Below are 18,145 nucleotides of genomic sequence, written 5' to 3'. Positions count from 1 at the left end.
ACGGATTGCCTTCTCCTTAAAATTCGCCGAAACGTACAGTATTAGCCTTGCCAAAACATTTCGGTGTGTACATTCTCCAAACTTATTGACAAATGAATGTTCCGGAGTCAATGTCAGTTTCAACAGGACATTGAACAGCATATATTATTTAGGCAGTCTTGCATAATGAATACTCGGTATTTTGACCTCGATTTAGGAAACTGTATTTTACAAACACAACAAAATTACTGAAAAACACAGAAAAGCTTAGTACTACTGCAGGTCTTTAACGTCGTATAGAGCGGTAAGCTTGTAAACCCTTTTCTACTTCTATCAAAAACCTCGATTAATTTTTCATTAATTTAATTTAATGCATTTAATTTATGTTTAGATTACCCGTTCGTACAGCTGTATGCAACTCCTGAGGTTGTTGGCGACATAGTAAAAAGTCAAACGCATTCATGAGAGCCGAAAACGTTTAAATTCTTTCAAAAAGCATCGCCAAGAAATATAGTTATGAGCGGGGCGAGGTAAAATAATACTACAGGGAAACAGATTGGTAAATGCAGGCATACAGAAATTCGATTGTATCAGAAGTCGGACAAATTGAACTTGAACATATTTGGAAGTTCCTGTATCTCCCGAAGCACTGACGAACGACAATTGAAGACTGTCTCGCACTTCCGTGATTAGTGTAGACAACCTTACAACCACACCAATTATTGTAAAATGTTCATTCCCGCAAAATTGGTTCAGATAAAAGTGTTCACGTGATCCACGAGCTTGATCGTCGAAATAATTCACAGTTTGGCAATAATTTGGCCACAACGTCTCTCCACTTACGTCCTCTGCGAACTCCAAATGTATCAAACTGTACGATAGTAATTGAATCCGGCGTTGGTTTGCAGATAGATTCTATCGATCAAACTACTGTAAACCTCACAAGATGACATGTGTTCACTGTAGGCAAAACTTGAGCACGACTCTTTGGCGAGACACTTGTGCGCGCAGGAGATCACGCTCACAACGCTGTTGTACGTCCACATGTGCACATTTGGGGCGTTCTTGTCCTCCGCTTCCAAGGAAAAGAGGGCGAATTTGAACTTTCCTGCCTTGAGAGTAGAATCTAATTCATATAAAAACGAAATATTTACAAAATAATAGTGATTAACACATCTCTTTTCATCGCACATAGCTACAATACACTACCGTCGTATAATTATATGCAATGTATCTTAAACATGGAGACACAAGACAGATTATCGTGATAACCCGTCCTTGTCCTTCGTATGTTTTTAAGAGATCCTTCGAAAGTACAATTTACGGCGACGAATATTTACTTATTTTTCAAGCTTTTGTTCCTAACAAGCGTATGTGCGTGAACACTTTGTAGAAATATTTCTTCTGAATCGATGAGGACAAATTTACACATAGAAATACTTTGAAATCGGAATTTACTTAATTCAAAAAACTCTCGTTAAGGTAGTTTATGTTCGGTAACTTGGCTATCTATTAATGCTATCACAAGTCGTTTGTCTCAATGAAATTAGTCATCAAATCGCTGCAATTTGTGGATTTTTTCGGAAAACAGGGTTGACCGTGGTGAAAAATTAAATAACAGCGATAAATGAAAAGAATATGTAACTACAGACTGCAGAGACAATCTGGGTAATGTGACAATAACAGAAATTCACGCACCTGTTTTTGCCGTTGATGACGTTTCTGTTTGCGATGGTGTTGATGAGATGGTTCCACTTGTCTTGGTTGCCATGGCCGTCTTTGATGGAGCTGTTAGCGTTGCTGTCTCACTCGGTTTGGTTACCATGGTTGTTTTCGAAAGTGTCGACGGCTTAGATTCGTCACTGAGAGTTGTAATCAAGCTTGTTTCGACCGGTGTAGTAACTGTAAAAGTTGTGCTTTCAGGTTGTGTCGTTGACATGGTTTTCTCTAGTGGTGTCGTTACAGTGGTTGTTTCATGTTGTGTAGTAGAAATTGTTGTTTCTTGTCGCGTCGTTGCCATGGTTGTCTCTAGTGGTGTCGTTACGGTGGTGGTGTCACGTTGTGTCGTTGCCATGGTTGTCTCTGGTGGTGTCGTTACAGTTGTTTCACGTTGTGTCGTTGCCATGGTTGTCTCTGGTGGTGTCTTTACAGTGGTTGTTTCACGTTGTGTCGTTGCTATGGTTGTCTCTAGTGGTGTCGTTACAGTGGTGGTGTCACGCCGTGTCGTTGCCATGGTTGTCTCTGGTGGTGTCGTTACAGTGGTTGTTTCACGTTGTGTCGTTGCCATGGTTGTCTCTGGTGGTGTCGTTACAGTGGTTGTTTCACGTTGTGTAGTTGCTATGGTTGTCTCTAGTGGTGTCGTTACAGTGGTGGTGTCACGCCGTGTCGTTGCCATGGTTGTCTCTGGCGGTGTCGTTACAGTGGTTGTTTCACGTTGTGTAGTTGCTATGGTTGTCTCTACTGGTATCGTTACAGTGGTGGTGTCACGCCGTGTCGTTGCCATGGTTGTCTCTGGCGGTGTCGTTACAGTGGTTGTTTCATGTTGTGTAGTAGAAATTGTTGTTTCTTGTCTCGTCGTTACTATGGTTGTGTCACGTTGAGTGGTTTCCACGGTTGTCTTCAGTGTGGTTGAGGGCAACACAGTAGTTGGATCTGGAAATATCACCAAAATTACGATGAATTAAACTGTATGCAGGCACTTGAAGAATATTTCGGATACACGAACTACTTCCTGTGGGGCACTCGATCAATTAAATACATATATACGGTACATATCACAAACAATATCATTTTTAATTGCATCCTGAGCCAGTTTACTTTTAAAAGGTTCATTAGCCGTAATCTTTCATGTACATTTTTGTGATTGTTGCAATAATACAGTTTCTTCTATACTTCCAAAATACAAACGTTGATAACCAAATTTCAGCCCGGACTGGATACATTTGCCAGCGACTGTATCACATATTGTACACAATCCGTTCTGTTGACCTAGCTGATGCTCGGTACTTCGTCATAATTTAGTAAGGCAAATAAAAAAGGACACAAACTTGTTTTACGGAACGAACTTTACAGGCGTATAAACTTACGAACGAATCCCTAAAAGTTACAGCCGTTATTGTTCCCTGAAGCTGTGATGAATTGTACTGAATTCAATTTCGCATACGTCGTCTAAAATTCTATGGTACCGTATAAAAATGACAGCGAGGTGAAAAGTTAATGCAACGAAGTTTTTAACCTTTACATGGATATTCGTTTTTGAAACATAAAGTCAGGATTCACGTAAGTTTTATCTGAACTTCTATGTTTTAAGAGAAAGAACGTTAACAACCGTTTCAAGTGATAGTCATAGTCTGCTTCGTTGATGCTGGTATCAAATTGTAATGGAAAAGTCCATGTTGTTCTGACAGGATCAAGGGGACTGAATTCAATTTCGCATACGTCGTCTAAAAATCTATGGTACCGTATAAAATGACAGCGAGGTGAAAAGTTAATGCAACAGGTAAATCGTGAGAATTCAAACCCAAGTGGCGAAATGTTGAAATTTGGCGAATCACTAGAATGAAGATTTACAGTAACCGGTACAAATTATAGAAACATGACACTGGAATGGTGTCTGATTTAGAGCTTGAAGCACATAAGAGATATCTGATTTTTTTTAATTCTTATTTTTGTTTAGGGATGTTAAACAAAGACTCGAAGCTGTGCGTTGACTTCATTGAAGGGGCAAATCTTTAGCGACGTCCCCATTTCTTTGGGCGTGAGTAACCTGTCTCCCTTGTACCTTGCACGTCTCTGTCCTCGGTCAAATTTTGCCTCCTCGAACAATTTTCTTTTTGTTTTACTTGTTCAGGATACATCTTTCAAGCAAGATAATGCTCTAACTTGAAGTCCAACAAAAGTTTCCACAACAATACGATCATGTGCGTACCAAATTTTAATTGATGAATAGAATGAGACGAGGATCGAAATAAACGTGACATGCATTTTGATCCTTTGAAACGCAAGAATATCACGATGGTATGCATTTTCGGATAGCTGCAACTTTCCTAAGTAAGGTAGTTTGGTAGATAAATTCGAACGGGTGACTAAACTTGGAACGAATTGAATTTTTTTTTTAATATCATTCTAGCAATTATTGCAATCTTTCCTCTAAGTATAAAACCCTGAAATTGCTGACAATTAAGTCGGTGAATCGTGATTTACACTGAGCAGAAATTTTGAACCCAACACAGACTTAGGGTCTTGTTCATAACAGGCTCAGTCTTACCCTCTGACAGACTGCGTGGTTTTGTCGCTGATAATTTTCATGGTAAATATGGTTGTTGCTTTAGTTTTAGCGGTTTAAGCGAATCAAACACCAAAACAATAGTGTATTTCTTTTCTCGGCAAGAATTATAAATATGCAATTCATTACAAGGGAACACGCCTGTAACACGTGACATGATTTACGTCAGGGTGGTTCTGATTGGTCAGATGTCTCATAACAGTCACTTGTATTTCATAATCGTATGGTCATCAATTTCACAAAGATTGATTACATAATCGTTAACAGTCAGGATTAATGTTATGTCGTTTTGACATTGATTGATTAGTCTGTGTCAGTGAGACTAATTGCAAAATTATGTTACCTTTTTAATTAATTAAATGGATATTACGATGCCAGCGAAGGTAACGAAACTGAAGCTCAGTTAATAATTTATTGTTTGATTACAGCATCTGATATTTTTATACATTTTATTCCCATTTCAGCGAGTAAAACGAATGCGATAACCATTTGCGTAATCACATACAAGATTGATGACCTCAAAAGTTTGTATACTTCTTCTGTCAGTAAAGTATCAATTGCATGTTTTATACTCGTCCTGGGAACTGTTACCATGGTGACAGCATGACTGTTTACTAAAAGCAGAAATACTACACTGTCATTAGTGTATTTTTTCCATAGTTGTATATTAACATTTCGGGGAATCTGCATTTTATGCTCTAATGTATTTTGATTCTTTTACTTTAAATTTTATCACCGTAATGGCGTATTCGCTATATATTGACGGTCGTAAATAATGGTAAGTCAACTCAAGAAACTAAATCACGTTAAGATTAAAACATTTTCTCGAATTAAACATTAAGGATAAATGCAAGGTAAAATAACAGTTTATTATTACACATTGTTTATTCGATGACAAGATCCTAGCAATCGGGGTACATCAACACGTCTGCATGTCTGTATGTCAGACTGTAGTAGTTGTTTGTTCGAAGAAATGCCATGGTCTAGTATCGTCTTCACCAGTTTGTTTTATGTTAGATGTTTAATGTGTTGTTCTGGCAATAGAAATGGAATGTGTTGATAAACCCTGTTCTTTAGGCTCTGGTAAGAATTTTGTGTAGGTTTTCAAATCAATTGTCCATTAATCCGGAACAGGGTGGGAGACCCTTTCAACAGGACATGCCAAAATAATACCAAAACAAGAGCTCACGTGGACTAGGAACGAAAATTGAAATATATACTGTCAAAATCTAGCACGTTTTCCGTTTTGACTGTTATTCATGATAGGCAATGGAAGTACTTTCCAATTTTCAACCAACTTTCCTCGAACGCCTCAAAACTGAAAGCTACAGATATTTGCTAACCTTTGCTGGATAGTCCATTTCAAACAGCTGAAAATATGGAGAGGAGGTTGTCATGGAGATTAGAAATGACAGCGTCCGATGGCCGTAGATTTTAGAGTTTGAATTCTAAGTTGCCAAAATTTTGTTGTGTTGACGCTAGTAGAGAACTTTAGAGATAGCGGTGGGCACACTTGTAAGGGATAGTGACGGCTGTAACAGTTGTTAGGCCTAATATGATTTTTTGTGTTCTTTGAAACAGGTACATGTATACAGTTTTTTTTCAATACGTGGAGGTATATTGAAGTACAAAGATTGGCCATGCGAACACGACGTTTTAAGCACAAAGTGCTGTGTCGTTCTTTAGAAATGAACTCCTCTCTGACCTAAATTTCACTTGTCAATCATAACGTTTGGCATTACGTATTCACAGGCTGACTAGTACTACACCAAGGGTTTAGAAACGAATTTGAGAGTAGAACAAAGCTAAAGACTATGTGTTTTAAGTGTTGAACAAAATGCTTGGAAATTAATCAAATAAAAAAGTCACCGCTAATGGATTTGCAACTTTTAAATAACTCCTTACAATTATAGAATAGCAAATGATGGCAAGATATTTGAGATCTGTATATTATTGTGGAAATGTGTTTCTTCAGATCATTCTCGCTTGATATAAAGCGCTAATGTACATTTTTCGCCTGAGAGTCCACGGAAAGAGAGGTAGGTACTTGAAATTCCGGTACTCTGGAATGCGGCCCTACAGAACTAAATCGAGCGCAGTAACCTTATAGCCGGAGATCCAACACTGTTGCAGTCACTGAAAGTTTTGATATAATAAACACAGGGAAGACTCATTTCGATGGGTCGAGAATCTTCTTTTTAAAACTGGAGTTTGGTGACAGGTTAAAACAAACCAAGTTCTTCAGAGAATACTGATCCATTGACAAAACGGATTCTGGTGTCCATGTCAACTGAGCACAGAATGCATTGTGATCCGGTAGAAGCAATTTTTAATGAAGGTATTATGTTTCTTCCCAGTCCCACCCATACTTAGGAATTTTCTGACTGAATTTCTTAAGGGGAATGAAAAGAAATCGTTTGGAAAGCATTTTATTTTTTAACGTTGATACATTGAAGTCAGAGCCAGCTTAATGGCAAACTCGTCCACGAAAGAACCGAACGAACGGCGGAAAATGCAACCTGTTACGTATCAATTCTTGCGTGAAATGCGAGATCGTTGAGAAAGGTTGTCTTTGTGTGCGGTGATTTGCCTTGAAAACCTGAGAAATTGCAAGTGTTTGAATTGTCTGGCTGTTTGAACAAACTCTGCTTTTCCTCAATCACGCTTGGGTATTTCCAAATACATTAGGACTGCACTAACAAGGACTGCATTGTGAGTCTCTATGTTTTTTTCTCAGAGTATACATGTGTTGCGATATCAATAAAACTCGACAACTCTGTCTGCGAGTGGAATTTACATCTGCACTGTGTCAGCTGTTAATGCATATTCAAATGAGTTTTCTTTGTCGATGGCGCTGCCATGGAGATCTTCGTGTGAAACCAACACTCCTTGAACTCAAGATGTGTCCATGTAGCGTCGTTCAACTGACGACAAGACAATGAAAAATTGTATCAGTCGTACAATTCAATGACAGTGCGTTCACTTCAAGCTGATCAAAGGCTCTGTCACGTTTTGAAAGTTAGTACAATAGTCACAATCAGCCCTCATTAAATGCATACAATGGGTCGCCAATATTTTTTTTACATTTCAATACAGACTAACTTTTAAAAAGGCATGGCTTTAATTTTCTGCACTTCCATTTATTGAAGGAGTTTCTGACTTAAAAGTGGCGAGAAGATCGAAGAGATTCGCGTTGAGTTTGAATTTCAGAACATGTTTCTTAAATTATCGACAGATTGATATTTCTTCCGATTTCTTGACGTCGCGCCAAAGTCCATAGGGTATTTTCATGAGAACGCCACCATTAATGACATAACCCTAGCTTCAATAGCTTTTCTGGTAAGATTCATGTCACAGTTTGGTTTGACAGCTATGAAGGAAATTGCGATCTTATTCTGAAAATAACACGTAACAAAGTATTGGTATTGTTGACGCGTCATAATTTTGCATTTGCATACTTGCATTCTAAGACATATAATAATAAGAAAAGGGTTAGGATTCATCTCAAAGTTACTTTGAAATTAAACCGATGCTAAACATTCGCCTCTATGACGATTATAAATGTTTGCAATCAATACGTCCACTCAATTCATTGACCTGCCGAACATGCCCATATTTTCAAACTACCCAGGCCATAACATATAAGTGCATAGACCCACGCTGTAAAGTATCTGTAAGCCGTTATTTACCTGTTGGTATTTCAGGAAAATTACATAGGTCGTAATCACAGCAGAAGTAGCAGTGATACTTGATGGCGGACGGGTTACACATGGTTGCACTCGCTGCCGTTGAGTAACAGGTGGTACTGTCTTGGCAGGTCTTTTTCACATAGTGACTTGACGAATGTGTTATTTCATTCTGACATACCTAACGGTTATACGGAAGAAATTTACTCAAAATGGATAGATCAGTGGCAAATATGGTGTCGGTAAAATAAAAATAATTGATAACGTTTGCTCTGGTAGAACGGCATACTGGACAATGCAAACCAATTAAGTTATATACATGCAACAAAAGCATAAAAACGGGTATCGCAAGATAGAAATAGTTACGAATACATGGGTTAACTAGTTTAACGACAGAACACAGGCATGCTTGTAATGAACACAGCGTAGCAAGATAGCAGACCAGCAGATGACAGTATATATATATATATATATATATATATATATATATATATATATATATATATATATATATATATATATATATATTATATATATATAATATATATATATATATATATATAGGATAAAGCCCGAGTACGAGGGCTCTTCTGGTATATAAAGTCCAACCCAACGATAAATGTCGAGGCCGCAGGCCGAGACATTTTATAGTAGGGTTGGACTTTATATACCAGAAGAGCCCGAGTACGAGGGTTTTATCCGACTTAAAAACTATCGCCCCTAACTGATATATTTTCGTTTTCAATGTGTTTACGTCGACCGTCCCCTTTGTCATGTAACATGTTTAGGATATGAATTAAAACTTTTATTTGTGAAATAGCCTTCCAATGTAATGGAACATCCTATAAATGCCCTAGGGCACATTATATAAATGCCCTAGGGCACAGCAGATTTTGTGTTGCAGCTGGTTTCCGCTGTGTTACCAAATTTGAATATTAAAATGTACCAGATGTCTACAGAATATGACATGTTCACTTTTGATTGGACAGTACTTTACTACGGCGCTGTCATTCGTTTCTGGAATTTGGTGACCAAGGCTTTATGAGTAAATAAAACACCCTGAATTGAGCACTCTGATTGGTCAATCAACAGTAGATAGTTTTTAAATATATATATATATATATATATATATATATATATATATATATATATATATATATATATATATAAAAGAATAAATTGATGAATAAGTGCATCGACCGTTAGACATAGCCAAACAAAATTGAGGCATAGTGCAGAAGCAGAAAGAAACACGACACATTAATGCGGTCAATAAAGGAAACGAATGTTAGCCGCAAGGAAAACGCCAACCATTTATAACGATCTATAGAAGACTGATCCTGTCAATTTCATGTCTGCAAAACTACTAAGGGCAGGGCTCACAAAAACGAATAAAAACTTGTTACATACATGTCAATATATATTCTACGAACTGTCGGTATCAAATTGCTCCCCTGGTGTAGAGGACACCAACCTTAGCTCACAAACCATAAACATGGCAACTCCGCGCCGTAAATGACGACCTTACCTGACCACTGGAGCATTCTACCCGCCCGTTTTCATTGCAAGCATCGTTACTCGACTCTCCGCTAGGACACTGAAGGCACATCAACGACGTGCATACGCCGACTACTTGCCAAGTCGGTGACGCGACAGAGGAAGCAACAGAAAATGATATAGAAGCAGAGCTTAGGGAAATATGCAGAAATACATCTATCAATTATTGTACAGAGAACGAAACACGGCGGCCATGAAAATCTTTCCATTATGGTAGTTTTGTTTACTCTTACTTTTATGTTTCTTAGCATTCACTTGTAAAAAGTTGAACGGCTATACATGGTGTATATATAGATTATATAAATTATTAAATTTTCTTTCTCAACAAGGTGAGTAATGTAGATGGCGTAAAACAGATTTTAAAAATTCACCTTACCTGAAAACATACAAACAGCGACCTGGAGTCGTACTCGAGAAAACATCATCTACGTATATCGATTGGTCCGAGCAGAATTTCGATCAAGGTATGTGTAGCTCCAGTGAAGTACAATGATGTTGTAGAGGCGAATTTGAAATTGAAAAACAGAGACACAAATGCGATGAACTAACATACAAATAAGCCTACCGTGAAGGTAGCGTCCGATAACGACAGGTAACCACGAAAGCTTTAAATGTGAGTGACGATGCTGTACTTCGTCTGCACATGCATCGGTCACGAGGTGGAATCCGATCTGCCAAAGCTCCTTCCGCGTTCAACACTCTATTGGGTGAGGCACCGGTTACCATGGTAGCGAGCTCTTCATTCGAGCGTATGAAATCCCTTTGAGTGATAAACATATGAAATGTAACATTGTAACCTGAATAGTTGAAACGTGATGCAGCTTTTCTTACAGAAAAGGTAGACACAAACACAATTCTGGAAACATTCATTTTAGAGGGAATCTAATTGGATGAGTATCTCTCTGTGTTGCTCTTTTCATATGAAATATCGTTTCTTTTGAATCTGATGTACGTATTTGCATCATAGTTGTGTATTTGAAGAGAGCCTTGATGGATTTGTGTATAGACCGGGCTCTACAGGGGCAAATTCGCTATCTTTTCAGGTTATTTCGGATGTTTTTGTTTCATGTAAGCCATTCATTATCATGTTGATCTCCTCACTGAAAGGTAAAGAATTGTCAACCATCACATCCATACGCTCTCCCTCCTTGTAGACAACAATTAATGCTTCGGTGTACATACCAGATATTGCGTCGCAAATATATTTTCTTGCTATACTGTATACGCAAAGCTCTGATGCAATTCAACATATTTATTAAACAGAACAACATAACTTCACACATGAGAAACAAACATAACCAACATAAAAATTGGAAAAACAGAAAACTTTGTCCTTCCTCTTTAAAATGCTTTTCAGCTGAGCTGGTATTCGTCGCTATAGGTGAAAGCAGAAACTTCAAAATTTTCTGCAGTTTTCAACCTTATTTGCCATGCACTGTATGGTAGGCTTAATTGCTTCTGATTTCTTTGTTAAAACATTGATTTAAGTCTTAGTCGACCAAAAACTAAATTCACACCCCGGAAGTTACTTATGCTGAACGTGCTTAAGCTTGTCAAAGCTGACAAAACCTTTTTGTTTTTTGGCGGGTCAAAAGTCTCTGTGTGCTATATTCTCGTGTATGTATGACGTAGAAGTATACATTAATGATACTACAATTTATGTAATATTGAATACGTCCACGTTCATGGTCTGCTGTGACGTAAGAAGGTGAGTGCCATCGATTTTCGTGTATACCTGTAAACTCCAGTCTTTCTCTCGTACTATTTCAGCCATTCAATGAATTCAAATCGATGACTAAAATATTACGATAATAATGATTTGTAACTCTTTAGGACGCACGGAATTTAACTATATTTTTTTCTTTTGAAAAAAATGCTGGGAAAAAAGTGAAAGGAGAGTTTACCGCCTGCAAAGACGTCTGGACATCAGTAATACACTTATCACAATTGACGTATTATGATGCAATAACAGATTTGGTACGTTTGCATCAACATTAATTTTTCACATTTCCATGCATTCATGCCTTTGCATTATATATATATGTGTGTGTGTGTGTGTGTGTGTGTGTGTGTACTGATATACGCTAAGAAAAGCGTTAGATTTGTTTGGAAGACCTATCAATTAAATAATGATTTAATGCAGTCAATGGTCAACAAATATAAAGACGGTGCTTGAAGTACAAGGTCATTCTTAAGTCGCTATGCCGGGTCCTCTTTTGCCGATATTGAATGTTAATGTTCAATGTTGCAGCTGTTCTAAATTCTAGTTAGTTGCCAAGGAAACATTTGAGAACCTTGAGACTTTTTGATACTAGTAGTTAATCAATCTTATAAATTCTTTTCGTGAAACCATCATTGCCAAGGTCACGGTACGAGCTGTAGGTTATTGCATTGCGTTTCAGCTACCGTAATTGCGTGCTCTCTTAGTGTGTCATAGTTCTGGTGTCGCGCGGGGGCGCTGGCACGCAAATGGAGGCAAGTCACCCCAGCTTTCACGACCATGGTGGCAGTATTTCTTGACCAAAAACCGATTTTCCCGTTCATCGTGAGAGCATGGTCTCATCTGGTGAAGTCCATCTTAATCATCGGCACTCTGAACCCAGTACAGTGTGACAAGCTCTAAGCCAAGTTTATATTCATCACAGAACATGGACGAGTGTATGACTACACCATGTTTATTATGCCACAAAATCTTTCTTGACACCTCACTTCGCCCTCTGTTTAAGCTGTAAGTTTGATATATCAGCTGTAGATGTTTTGGGAACGTTTTTGGTTAGACTAAAGATTCGAGTCTCCGTTAGTGATTTTCACGACGATGCGACTCGTCTCGCTCCATAACTTTGCCATAGTCGCATAAGCTGTCCAAACATCAAGTAAAGAATGACGTCAATCTCAATGCGTGACTACATAAGCTCACGGTGTCTCCACATCGAACCTCTTTTACATTTGTCGACGGTAGTTTTATGGCAACGTTTTATTGGCACTTGTAGTTTACTTTTTACGATCGTTATTCTCCAAAAAGTCAATATACCAGTTTAGAACATTTCCACCTTCCCCACAGAGAGAATCGCTTTAATTGTTCTTTTGCCGTCTATTTAAACACTATACTATCAAAAATTCCATATCGATGGCCACAGAAACACACAGACACAGACACACAGAGACACACACACACACACACACACACACACACACACACACACACACATATATATATATATATATATATATATATATATATATATATATATATATATATATATATATATATATATATATATATATGGCTAATTGCCTCTTTCGTCCCGACATCATTTGAATAACAACGTCAGATGACAAAATTTGGTGGCTTAACCGTCAAAACAAACAAGACATCGCGATATTTTGTTCAAGTCGTAGTTACGCGTAATTGATCCTTACATGAAGGAAACGGACTTTCTAAATGTTTCTCTGTTATATACAATATCGGCTAAAATGCGGTGTCGTTAAGAGCCGTCGAAACTGGCTAATACACGCCAAACAGCGCCACCAAGTAGGAAGTTTCATGCACGTTGTTTGTTTTTATGCAAATATGTGTTCCAAATGAGTGCACGTAAAATTTGGCAGTCCTGCACGCTAGAGTTTACACTATCTAAAACTTTCATAGACTTTAATATATCTGTATATAATCCCGGTAGAGACAAGAAATTATATCCTTCGCCGTTACTTCTATGTTCACCTACTATACGAGTGGGTTGTCTTGTCGACCTGTCTTCAACCATTTTTTAAAGACTTTGACATCATAACCTACTCCTCAAATAATATAAAATTGTCGCAAACACGTTTAAACAACAGCGAATGTGTGCCTTTAAGGAGAAGATCGAATGCTCACAGGTGGTCACAGATAATACATCCAGCACATCTACCCGGACCGTTCTCAAGACTTTGTACCAGTTCTGTTGCTCCCCCTTTTTGCCGATCAAATAAACCGTCTCTGCTTAGTGTGGGTTTACCACTTTATTATGTGGACAAACATTCGAATAAGCGTAAGCATCGGTCAGTCATTCCTGTCGACATACTAGTAACTGTACTAGGATGACTTCTGTCGCCAAAAACTATATAATATATTAAAAGTACATGTTGACTTCATACCTCAAGTTCATGCCTTGTCAAAATCACACATTGCGTCATTGATCCAGTAAGTCCTACCTTTCTGCGGTATGTAAGATAACATTTACTCAGAGTTCGTCCCAAAAAATTACCTAAAGGGGCATATTAGGAGTCAGAGGCATGAAGTCGTCGAGAGAAGGCCAGACACTTTCCTCCTCGTTGGGGGCGCTGTTTTGTTGTTCAATCTTGACTACGTCTCAAGTTTCTCCATCGCGGTTTGCTACATCTCGGTCTTCAGATCTTCATGAAAACGAATCAAAATATTTTTATACGATATTAAACCATCATATGGGGGCGTATAGTTATTATGGTCTAGGACTGGCCGACAAAATCGGGGAGAGGGGGTCATTTGAAATTTGAAAATTACAAAAGGGGTGCACTTTTTTACGTAACAGAGTCTGGGATCACTTGATTTCAGAATTGCACAGTAATATTCCTGGGAAAAGAATTATATGACCTAAAAGAAGAGCAGAGTCTTCGAAAAAGTGGTTTCCAGTGATGTCATTGTCAACACAAATGACATAAATGTACTGGTAGTGACTATTTTTATCGTCGAAAATTCAATGTAATTCCAGCACAGAAAAAAAATGTTCTAAATAATGTGCAGACTCTGATGCCAAGGCAATTTACTGCACCAATGCCACTTGTAAAGAGGGTTTATGAAAATTTTGTCATCTTGTCAGCTGGGATATATCATTTTTCTTTGCTTGGCCGTGGGGGTTCACTCATTTAGACGGAAGTGCAAGAAAAATTTGTCCGCCTAGCCCTAGCCATAATAACTGAACATTCCCTAGACAAATTTTCAGTTTGATATAATGATTTTGAAACGTGATGGTTGGAATAGGTGAGCGTACATTAGCAATGTTCAAGTTTGTTTCATGGCTCTCAATAATCTCCAATCAAAGAAAATCTAATCATAAGAGCGCACACATCCAAACACTTTACGTTTTAATATCAAGAGTCGATTATTGCTGTCCTTTAGAGTATTAAGACTACTTCAGGCCAAAAGTATTGTGCGGTCACTTTTCAAAGATCATAATAGACTTCTGCATGTGAAATGACATGTAGGGCCTATACGACAAAACATTGATCTAACTACCCAGAAGCGGGTTCCTTCGCTGTCTTTCTTTCCTGTTGTCTCCTAAAGAAGAGAAAATTGCATGAAAATGTCAAAACTAAGCCATTTCTACATTTTATTTTAAAGAGATTGGTAACAAGACTTATTTTACACTTCTTCGTATCCTTTATACAAAGTATGCCACAGGTGATAATTCTCGAAAACAAAGAAATCTCATGTCCGACGTGGCTGTGAATTCGAAACGACAGCATCGCATGTCGTCAAATTCACTTTGCTTATTCATTTATGACATAACAGCCTTTGGTTAATACAGTTTCATATTGAGGGAAATCGAGGTTGACATAACACGCGCGCGAGGGCTAATAGGTACACAGATTTTAACGGAACTCCCGGGCCAGTTCGTGACTGAGAACTAGAAATCGTGACAACCGGCGTACGTGACCACGCGTCATCACGTTTTCCCGCGAGATTAACGGAGAACATAGGTGTGAGGATTCTCCAACGGTACATATGCGAGTAGGCTAAGCCCAAATGACCTTGTACAAATCACGTTGCGAGCGTGAAAATCAATTAATCCATAGTAGGCGTCATAAAGAAACACTGAAAACAACTAAGCATATGGACAGTGACGGAGTGATGAAAAAAAGTTAGAAGACGACAAATTTCCGACGAGGCCTTAATTTGGTCGAAAGCAGAAATGAAACCAATACGTTTTAGTGAAATTGGCTTCGGTGATGCACGTTTACGCATGTGTATAGCGGACACTAACGACATATTATATAACGGACAATAGTCTTTGGGGAGTTTTCACTACAGCCGTGTTATCGCTGCCACCAGGTGTCTCTTTCGGTGACAAAGAAACGCGTCGATAATAACCTGAACAAATGATCAACCCCACTGAATTGTTTTTTTTTGGTTTGTTCACAGTCGCTCGAGAGCTATTCAGCTCTGGGACTATTCGCCCCATAGACGAGTATACAGAAGCGAGAAGTACCCCGCTTCTGTATACTCGTCTAGAGCTGAATAGCTCTCGAGCGACTGTGGTTTGTTGCTTTTTTATGTGTGATTTTTCTTACCTTTCCCCCCTGCTTTATAGGCGTGCATAATCAAATGGCAAACTTTATAATATCCACAGGAGTGTCAAAAGTGGATAGATATAGCGATGTAAGTCTAGGACACTGGGTAAAATAGTCAACTCGATCGGAAGTTGCAGTATGACTGTGCAGTTGTAAAGTCTATCTCAAGGCTCTGCTATTGGAGTTGTACCGTTTGATTTCCCCCAAATTTATAATATCCAACATAACGCACGAATCGCCGTGGCACGCCGATTGTCTGCATGCTCTCCACTTCGTTGTAAATGAACTGTGAATGGCTGGCACATGGATTTTCTTCGTTTGTGCACAGTTACGTCAGTACGTGGATATGTATAAGAGTGGCATGTGACAATTATAGCGAATGGTAACTGATTTATACCCACCTTTCAAGTTGAATAATTTAGTTCAAAGTTCAGTTACCTTGACTATATTTGATGCTACTCGCCCCCTAAACATGACAAAATTATGATCATGATTTTATATTTATTATGAGAGAGGTTGTTATTGGTGCAATGGTATTTGACGAGGCGTAATGTAGCGGTAAATCATCAGAGGTCCGTATCGTCTGTATTCCACGCCCGACAATCGCTTCAAAGGTAGCCGAAAAGAAACTAAGAAAGAAAGAAAGAAAGAAAGAATAAACCAAAAAAACGCTCTACGAAACCTAAACGCGATTCTGGTACACCAAGGTCCCGGAGGGACCGTGGGTTCACATATCATCCACCCATTTTGACAAAGCAACAGCCAGTCTTTGAAAACTTCGGTGATGTTTTAGCATTTCACGTCTTGATTTCTATCTCAAGGTCCTTTTTGGTTGTTTCTACGTGTATGATCGCATCTACAGGAAAAGGTTGCACTTGCTTAAAACATGACAATGGCTCCACGATGTGCCCTCAATTGACTTGAAGTAACAAGTGACTGTGTCACTAAAATATCATGGAATCTTGTCCCTCTTCTTTTTTTTATTGGAGGGGAGGGTGTAAAAAGTTTTGACGTTTGACTTTCTTGACCAGTGCCAGCTCAGTATCTTTTGTGTTTCTTACTGCAAAGAGAGAAGAACCTGAGCTTGAAAGTTGTATTTCATCACGAAGGTTGCATTACATTTGACTGGGAATATTGACCTAGGCGCGAGTACACAACTCTCGCCTGCGTCGTCCGAAACGATGACCTGACAATTCCAGTCAAATCCATAGCTATTAGTGATGGAGGGAGGGAAAAAGAAGCGCTTCCGTAACAGGATCAGGCAGACTGCATTTATTTATTTTTTACAGGAAGGTCGAATTAATGTGTAAGAGAGCGGCTTTGAAGGGGAATGATATTTACCAACTGAAGAAGACACCGCTAACATGGAAGACAAATAGATACTTAAATTGACCATTGCGTTCGATCTATTTATGTTAATTAAGCCATGCTATGCAAATATTATGTTTCGTTTCCGTGGTTGATGAACACCTTATACAATTCAAGATGATTTAGTTCCTATACAGGAAGTGAGCATTTTTTCAATTTCATTGCGAAGAGTTGTATCGTTGCCATATTTACATTTTTTCGGCAAAAAACAAGAAGCAAGGTTACTGTATCATCTGTGACCTCGTCGTGTTTTCATGTTGGCGTTGCATTCCAGCATGGAAACCTCAATTTCCACGAGCACAAGCAGAAAAAGTGCACTAATTTGAGTGGTTGACGTAAAAAAATATATATACATGCGCTTTAATATTATCTTTTGTTTCTTAATTCACAACTTGTGCATGGGCTTATCGCTCGCCTTGCCACTCATGCCTCGAGCCCGTGATTGCCGAATTCATCGATGTCGCTCATTTTTCCAAAATGGCCAGACGTTCGCAGGAATTTGTAATGGTAATCTGACAAACGGTCTGCAAATGCGCTAATTCGTATAAATTATCGAAAAGAGGGTAAAAATGGCTAAAACGGTCAGGTCGTTCCGCCAGACGACGGAGGTTGAATCACGTCCCTCTGTAGAGGGACCGTGGTTGAATGAGTGGCGACTGTTTAATATTGTTACGTCATCCAATCTTATGTAAGGCCATGAATATTGATTCAGTCTGGTGCGAACTGGGAAAGCTGATCCATTGCCCTGGTCGACTGGGGCCGCATGAAGGCCTAAAATCAGTCAACAAAAAGTAATCTTCAAGCATCAATATTTCCCTGCTTTTTATTTTGTCCACGGAAGCTTCATATTTGTGTTCTTACGATAAAGAAGGCGACTTAAACATTGAAACCCGGAAACTTTGGGCGCCCTCATCAGGTCATGTATGTTTACTCGACGCGGTGAAAATAAAATTTGCATGTGATTTGC

At 38.6% G+C, this 18,145-nt stretch overlaps 1 protein-coding gene across 1 annotated transcript; it reads right to left on the bottom strand.

The window, feature by feature from the left end:
- Positions 1-334: 334 nt before the first annotated feature.
- Positions 335-10,180, bottom strand: LOC139150213 (uncharacterized). The gene is made up of 5 exons (XM_070722439.1): positions 9,884-10,180; positions 9,479-9,579; positions 7,954-8,131; positions 1,678-2,631; positions 335-1,105 (listed from the first exon to the last, which is right to left on the bottom strand). Exons 1-5 carry the CDS (start codon positions 9,930-9,932, stop codon positions 846-848), a joined length of 1,542 nt encoding a protein of 513 aa, XP_070578540.1. The 5' UTR covers positions 9,933-10,180; the 3' UTR covers positions 335-845.
- Between the last annotated feature and the right edge of the window lie 7,965 nt (positions 10,181-18,145).

Source organism: Ptychodera flava, chromosome 14 (genome assembly GCF_041260155.1).
Source record: "Ptychodera flava strain L36383 chromosome 14, AS_Pfla_20210202, whole genome shotgun sequence".
In the NCBI taxonomy this organism is placed as follows: Eukaryota; Metazoa; Hemichordata; class Enteropneusta; family Ptychoderidae; genus Ptychodera; species Ptychodera flava.
The sequence above is the reverse complement of the archived record's forward strand: the minus strand, read 5'-3'. Positions and strand labels throughout refer to the sequence as shown.

What these genes read in the sequence shown, in the direction of transcription:
- LOC139150213 (XM_070722439.1), bottom strand. Translation starts at nt 9,932, where the DNA reads ATGATGTTTTCTCGAGTACGACTCCAGGTCGCTGTTTGTATGTTTTCA. An exon ending in TAGAATGCTCCAGTGGTCAG is followed by an intron (nt 8,132 to 9,478) that starts GTAAGGTCGTCA and finishes TATAACCGTTAG; the next exon opens with GTATGTCAGAATGAAATAAC. An exon ending in GTCATCAACGGCAAAAACAG is followed by an intron (nt 1,106 to 1,677) that starts GTGCGTGAATTT and finishes TATATGAATTAG; the next exon opens with ATTCTACTCTCAAGGCAGGA.